The 8116-nt window shown below is 39.3% G+C and overlaps 1 protein-coding gene across 4 annotated transcripts in view; it reads left to right on the forward strand.

Moving 5' to 3' along the window:
* Positions 1–7877, forward strand: part of LOC137344524 (plasma membrane calcium-transporting ATPase 1-like) — a 119076-nt gene extending 111199 nt beyond the window's left edge. For all 4 annotated transcript variants that reach the window (XM_068007563.1, XM_068007562.1, XM_068007560.1 and 1 more), the window contains one exon: positions 6730–7877. In XM_068007563.1, the coding sequence (XP_067863664.1) occupies positions 6730–7044 (315 nt within the window). In that variant the 3' untranslated portion in view covers positions 7045–7877. The remainder of the gene's footprint in view (positions 1–6729) is intronic.
* Positions 7878–8116: the final 239 nt, after the last annotated feature.

Raw genomic sequence — 8116 nt, forward strand, 5'->3', positions numbered from 1 at the left:
GCGAAGGTTGTGAATTGACTTGACTAGTAGAACTAGGGGCCTGTATTTCCAGCTGTAGGCATCCTTAGCAGTAAGGTGCCAGCACCATTCAGTGCAAAAGTGAGAGTTGCTGGCTGTACACTAAGCCTGTAAATCTGTTGAAAGCAATAAGTTGCAAATCAGATTCAGTATGTGTAGGCATCAATCATGATTTAAATATTTATTTTTATACATAGATATGCTATTGTTTGTGAAATGGTATAGAGATCTAAATGGAATAATAATGTCATAGTTAAACCTCCAGTATAGGCACCAAATGTCTTGCATGTATAAGAAAGGTGTTTAGAGCCAGTTATACAAGTAAGGTTAATTGGTGGTTGTGTGTTTTAGTGCAGTGAGTTCCTTTTCTGAAGTTAAATTTACAGTTGCCTGCATTTTAGGAAAACAACTGCAGCTTATTGGCCTTGGTGTCCAGGCTGCTTTTTGTTGAAATAAAGGCCATTTATTGAGTTTACTATTGTGCTGCTATTTTCAGCTTTTTTTTTAAAAAAAGGAAAAATACTGTTCAGTCTTCCTGCAAAGTGACTTATGACTCTAAAATGCTACCGTCTCCTTTGGGAAGAACATTCATTTGTAATCTGTGACAGCTAATTACTGTAAGCCAGACTCTTTCCAGGTAAACTCGTCTTTCTTTTGCAGCAGAAGATCGTGCCTGTGAAAGTATGTTATTTACTGTCTAGTGATTGTGTTGTGAAGATGTTTCTGTGGCGACTGCAACCTTTTTTTCTTTCTTTGTTGTCTTGCAATTGAGCTTTCAGCAGCTTCGCTTCATTGCCTTGGGAGCAGTAATGTTGTATGGAATTCAAAGCCATAATGGTTCTTTATTTTGATCTCCCAAGTTAGTGGCAGCCACAATGCATTTCAAAGGTGTTTTTAAACTTTTAGGTGTAGCCGTTAAATTTTTTTGCTTTTGAGCTACGAGCACAGGTGAGTTTGAGCTTGTGTGTAGCTGCTAATTGGAATGGCAAGTGTGGAACCTTGGCGGATTGTGAGATTTGGTTCCGGCATAATATCATCACCATTGTGTTCACCCTGTCCAGTCTGTAGAAGCTATTGCCATTTTAAAGTCTACTGAAGAAACTCTGATGTGATCTATCACTGTGCCAATGGGGATGCCTTTAATCGACCTGATTTGGGAAATCTTTTTAAAGTGTTCAAGTAAATTGGAAGAAGCTGCAATATGTTGGGCATGACTGTAGGTAGGTACAGTCTTGAGTTCTTTTTTTCTGCAATAAAATTTGGGAGAGGGTTTGCTGTAGCAACTGCCACAGGATTGAATTTTCTTCCTGATAGTTGTTTCAATGAGCATCAGGGCTTCTGTTGAAAAATTTGAAAGGAGAATGTAGATTACTTCAGTTTTTGTTTTGGAAAATTTGAACAGTCATTTAAACAGTAGAAAGAATGAGATGTGCATAGAATTTATATTTCATCACATTAGATTTGATTACATCAGGATGTCATTACATACTGTGAGCCTACCTGAAAGAGAATTGCAATCATCAGCAAATTTTGGTTTAACAGCAACTTGTGATTTAACAAATGTGGTGATGGTTCTCCACTCCAGTGTGAAGTGGAGAACTGCGCTCAGTGTTAAAATGGAGAGTTCAGCAAACTCATGCAGTGAGAGGAAAGCAGTTACTGGCCTAGGCATGAATTGTACAGGTAGAAACTGCGGTACCCATTCTATGTACCTATGTGGAATTTAATTTCGTAACATTCATATTAAGCTTTATAGAACTTCACCGTTGCAGCTTTCACAATAGCTCAACAAGCTTATCCAGTAAGTAGCTGAGCTGCACAGACCAGGAAGTCCCAGATTTTGACCCGCCCCTATTGTTCTCTTAGTTTGCCTTAGTCCAGGTGGCAGTAGAAGGGGAGGGACTATAGTTTGACTCTGACACTGGGTTATTAAAGTCCCAGAGCAGTACCTGTTCCTACTCCTGATTGCTGTCTAGTAATCCTTCTCAGTATTGTCTTTGTGGATGTCAAGTAAAGACCAGCTTTGTTGTGATGTGGTGGAATAATCAGATGGTCATTATTGAGGCTTGGACATGAAGAATGGTTAATTGGATAAGGCATGGGAAGTCCAAAGGAGTCAACGTCTTTAGGAAAGGAGGAGAGGAAGAAAATTGGTAGAAGGGAAAACATTCATGCTCTTATATGAAAATTGTAACTGCATCTCGTTAATTTGCAAGCTCCAAAGAAACTAGATTTTCAAAGGACACAACTAATTCAAACTAAAGACAATTTACCTCTTCATGGCATCTTAATTTTTTTGTGACACCGAGTTCTGTTCAGGAGGCCTTTGTTCAGGTTGGGGGTATGGCCTAAACTGAAGGAATGGAGAACGATGAGAGGTTGCAACTAGTGTGGGGACAAAGGCTGAAGATTTAAAAATATTACTCATCAGGCAAGCTCTTTTTGTACCTTTTATTATCCTAAGAGGGGCATTCGAGCATGCCCAGATATGGGAGAAGTATTCAAGCCTAAAACAGACTTTGGCTTTGGAGAGTGTTAAGGGAAGAAGTCTTCATCAAGAGAAGAAAACTAAGTTGCTTGAAGGCAGCTCTACCAGTGGAGTGGATGGGGGAGTTCTGTTTGAGGGCAAAGATGGTAATAAGGCAACAAATGCAAATAGATAAATACAAAGGCTGGAGCATCAAAGTTGAGGTATGATAGCTGTTGATTAGACTTGTAAGAGACCTGAAGAAACTAACTTAAATTTGAAGAAAACTGGATTTTCACTGCCCCATCTATGGGAATTGAGATCAGGATATAGTGATTCAACATTGCACTGTAAGATGAATAAAGGTTATGTGCACTAAGAACAAATGGTTTGTAGAATTTTGATGAATTTGAGTGGAATTATCAGAGGAGTCGATACGGTTAACTAGTTAATGAAGGAGATTAAATATATTGGAAGGAATGACTAAACCCTGGGGTCCCCTCTTTGAAAGTCATATAGTATCATCATAGTATGTTACAGCACAGAAGGAGGCCATTCAGCCTATCGTGCCCATGCTGGATGATATAACCCATCAATTACAGCACGAGTGATTTGGGAGAAAACTAGATAATCGTGAGCATGGCTTTCGTGGAAGACCATGAGATTACTTGTTTAGAAGTGCAACATACCAAACCTTCATAAAGGTATGAAAGATTATTCACTGAAGTGTTCAAGTTTCAAGGGTATATAACAGGAACAGAAGTATGCCATTCAGCCTGTTCTGCCATTCTGTTAGACCATGGCTGATCTGTACCTCAACTCCATTTACCCTCCTTTGCTCCATATTCCTAGATAACCATACCTAACAAAAATCTATCGTTCTCAGTCTTGAAAAATGTCAATTGACCCAGCATCTACGTCCTTTTGGGGGGAGGAGTTCCAGATTTCCATTACCAATGTGTGAAAAAGTGCTTCCTGACTTCACTCCTAAATGACCCAGCACTAATTTTAAGATTATGCCCCCTTGTTCTGGATTCCTCCACCAGAGGAAATAGTTTATCTCTGTCTGTCGAATCCCTTTATCATTTTAAACACATAAGCAACAAGATCACCAGTGGAACTGTTGAAAACTATACTGACCATAGATTATTGTAAACAATTTTACAACACCAAGTTATAGTCCAGCAATTTTATTTTAAATTCACAAGCTTTCGGAGGCTTCCTCCTTCCTCAGGTAAATTTACCTGAGGAAGGAGGAAGCCTCCGAAAGCTTGTGAATTTAAAATAAAATTGCTGGACTATAACTTGGTGTTGTAAAATTGTTTACAATTGTCAACCCCAGTCCATCACCGGCATCTCCACATCATGACCATAGATTAGGCTTGAATATTGATGTAAAGACAATGGAGTAGTTGGAAGAGTAGCTAGCATAGATAAGAGTAAACTTGAAGACAATGAGGCTGATTGCAAACATAATTACTAAGGATGTGTAATGAAAATCTTAGTCTAAAGAATAGTAGGGTAATTCGTTTCAAGTGTCCAGATACTGTTTAGGAATTTGGGTCTTTTAAAATAAAATTGGTGTTTCTAATGTACTTTTAGGGCAACTGCATCTTTCTTCAAACATTGAGATTTTTGGCTTGCTTAAATGCCGCTTTGTCAACTAATTTTACTTTTTTTTTAAAAAAAAATTCCTGACTTTTTTAGGCTCAGCTTAACTTCTCTATTTTGCCTCTGATCAAATCAGTTGAGCCAGCAGCTAGACCTAAAGTACAGTAGTAATATTAGACTTCTCTTCCATTCCATTTCATATACTATAACTTTATTCAGTTTCTGTCACAAATGAATATTGAAAAAAAAATCAGCATATGGTTTTTTGTATTTTTTTTTCCTCACGTAACAGGAGGATAAGGGCTAAAGTCTGTATAACATGTTTTGGTGCCTTTAGGTGGGGGGAGCGTAGGGAAAGGAATTGAGTCTGGCCTAAAGAATTCCACATCTCCGATGCACTAACTTTAAAAATGGTTGCTAACTTGTTAGTTTTTAAGCTATGCACAGTAAAAGTGTTGTAATATTAAACCAAAATTAAATCCCCAGGTGAGTTCACTCTTCAATTTAATGCAGCACAAGATGCAAAAACTATCTTTCCAATAGCACAAATCCTCCCTAAGAAAATAATACAATAAATGGACCGATTGGGCAGAGGCCATTTACTCCACTGCTTTCCTGTTGGTCACATAACAGTTATTTTATCACGTGCTCTTACTGGTCAATCTTTATGCCGTGTGTTTTTTGCTGATATATTGATGATCTCTTCTCAGAATGTGTATTTTTTTCCCCCCAATCATTCTAATAGTACTTAGTTTGCAGAATTTGTTAGACTGGTCTAGGTTATCTTTTCATCGCTTGGCACAAGGCATGAAAGAAGGCGGCATCAAAAAGGTGTGCCAGAGATACTGGATGACCAAGTCACAGTTTGTTGTAGGACATGGCATCTCCAGGTGAAGCCAATCTCTTAAGGTTTGCTTTGATTCAACAAGTTTGCAGCTGTGGCCTTTGAGAGAGCCCTAAATGTGAAACAGAATGGAATATTGGGCCTATACTCGAATGTTTACACATATTATCTTCTCTGCTGCACTGCATGTCTGTGTGTTGCTGATTGTGAGCTTTGTATACTGTGATGTTCAGCTTGTCCTGCTGATTTTACCAATAAAATTACCCACCATGCAAAAAGTAATTTTGACTACTAGCATGGGAAGTTTTGACAATTGGTTGTTATGCATCATGGTTCCATTGTGTTGTATTTGCTGTTGTACAATTTAGTTGGATTGTGTAAGTTTTTTCCTGTCTTCACTTGATCTGATACATTTTTACACTTTGCTTTAAACGGCAATGTCCAACTTAAGTGATTTTTGGTCCATTTTATTTCAGTGCAGTAAGTGGTATCTTCACAGTAATCCAGTGCTCACATCTTTAGAATGGCAATTGCAGCAGTTGGTGGACCCCCTCCAGATGGAAAAGTAAAACTTAGTGTCTACAGTGCAACCCATTTATACTCATTTGTATCTCCGTCTGCTTATTATAGGATCCAATACACTAGTCTTCTGTTAATTTCTGTATCATTTATTCAGTTTTATGTCCTAATGCTACCCATTTAATGTCCTACATTTCTTGGGTTAACTTCTACCATTCTGTACAAACTGGTGGTGTGTGTTTATAACAAATGCTGTGACAAGCATTTTAATCCCCTTTGTTAGCCTGTGAACGCACTTAAACCATAGGAATCTGTATCAGAGCTGATTAACCTCATAAGTAGTACCAATGGCATAGCTGTGCATTAGTACTCCGGTGTGTTGTACCATGGAGTGGTAAGATGTGGGTGGGTTTTCCAAGATTCCAATCTCTCCATTGCCATTAGGGCTGATGCCTAGGATAGGTTGCTTACTTTCCCTCACATGAAGGGAGGAGAGTGTAATGTCACCTGGCTAATGAACACTGTTGGCAGAGGTCTTAATTCTGGTCACTTGGCCACCCTCTCAACTGTGAAGTTGTGCATGGCATTTGGAAGGGGGAGAAGGTAATAATATTTCAAGGAGACATTCACCTTTGCACAGCCCCGTCTTTTTAAATTAATTCTTTTACCTGTATCATTTCTACAACCTGTTTCACCTTATTTTGTTTTGCTATATGGTGGTGCATCTGAGTCTCTACTTTCATTTCTTTTCAATTCTGTTTGTGCCTTTTAAAAGCTCCCTAATGTCCTAAATCTTGCTGTTAAATTGGGTTTTATAATGAGATGCCTCCACTTTATTTAGTTTGTTAGCGACCCATCCAGATGTTCTCTCCTTCCTGGGAATTTTGTTCCAAATTTCACTGGTAAAGGAATATTTTTAAACTATTTAGCTTAGAGAATGGGATGTCGCTTAAAAACCAATTTCTTGTCATCTAAATCAGGCATTGCCTATTTTAAGTACAGTCTCCATACCAAGCATGGAAAAGCTGCTTCTTAGTTCGAGAATTTCTGTTGAACAACTAATTTTAATTTTTCTCCATTTGTCACAAGTTACATTTCCAGTGTTGTTGCTTTTTTACAGCTTCCACTGCACTCAGTCCTGACCACTTAATATCGGCAACATGTATGATCTCCATTCTCACAGCACACTGTCTGCCAAAAGCAATCCCACTGTTCATCACCAAGACCAAATGTTATTCTAACTTTATTTTTTGGCTTCTCTGTCCTGCAGATCAAAGTGGTGAATGCGTTCCGTAGTTCCTTGTACGAGGGCATAGAAAAACCAGAATCTCGAAGCTCCATCCACAACTTCATGACCCACCCAGAATTCGGAATGGAAGATGACGAGCCCCGGATCCCACTGATTGATGAGACTGATGTAGAAATCAATGGACTCGCCAACTGTGGTGCCCTAAGCTCACCACATTCACCTAATAAGAATAACAATGCAGTTGACAGTGGAATTAGCCTCCCCCTCACGGACGCTAGCAAGCTTGCCTCCTCCGCTCCAGGGAGCCCCCTACACAGTCTGGAGACATCAGTCTGACCCCCCACCCCGGCGCTCCAACGTTTGAACTTGCAACTTTCACACTGTATTTCCTCTTGTCTTGCAGGAAGCAAAAAAATTGTATTTTAGTTGGCAAATTGGTGGAAAATCCTCAGATCCTAAAGCGTCTTATGTAGGGTAAAGGAATGTTGCTGGCATTATGCCATTTAAACATGAAATGCCATCTGAGGTTTTAAAACAGACCAACCTGTCAAGCCAGAAGAATGTACAGAATGATAAATGGTTAATAGAATTGAGTAATTTATAAAGGCTTTTACTTTTCCTGTCACCAGCACTTTGCAGTTTACAAGACTCCAGTTTCCATATATTGAAATTGGAAAGGCCACAGATTTCACTGACAGTTGCTTTTTTTGCATCTCACTTATTCACTATCATTTATATTTCCTGGAGTTTGTAGTTTCCAGTTATGACAAACAGGATTTGACTCCATGATCTGGGTAGGGTCAAGAGGGTGGTAGGGGTGGGAGACCTTAATTTATCTAAAGTATTGGTTGCCAATTAGATATGACTTGATTTTTGACCAATTTCACATTTGACTTTTTTGCAGCCAACTGCTAATTGGCTTCCTGGTTTCCATCATTTTATTGAAGCAAAGTCTCATAAATTTCAATGTGCTGGTCGTGTGCTTGACATCACTTGCACACTAAAACTGTTTTTTTGTCTCCTGACAAGGTGTGATGCATGTCTACAATTGACGGCCTAATGAGGCGGTCAGCAGTGATGCTACCGCCTCAATGGGAAGGCTGCTCAAATCCTCCCAAAACAATCTCAAGATCAGCAATTTTTGACTTTTTTTGGGGGGGTGGAGAGATTGGGGATTGTGTTTTTTTTTGGGGGGGGGGGGCGGGGGTCTCCAATGTAGCTTTTTTGGTTGCCATTGGCTGCCAAACTTGTAGCTTCCCATTAAAATTGAGAGGAAGCAAAATCTAATTGTTGTCAATGTGCTGGTAGTGTGGCAACATCACATGCACACTGAAACTGTGTTCTGTCTTCTGGCAAGGTGACCGATGTCTGAGACTGCTGGCCTAATGAGGCAGTTGACAGTGATTCT

Source organism: Heptranchias perlo, chromosome 27 (genome assembly GCF_035084215.1).
Source record: "Heptranchias perlo isolate sHepPer1 chromosome 27, sHepPer1.hap1, whole genome shotgun sequence".
Taxonomy (NCBI): Eukaryota; Metazoa; Chordata; class Chondrichthyes; order Hexanchiformes; family Hexanchidae; genus Heptranchias; species Heptranchias perlo.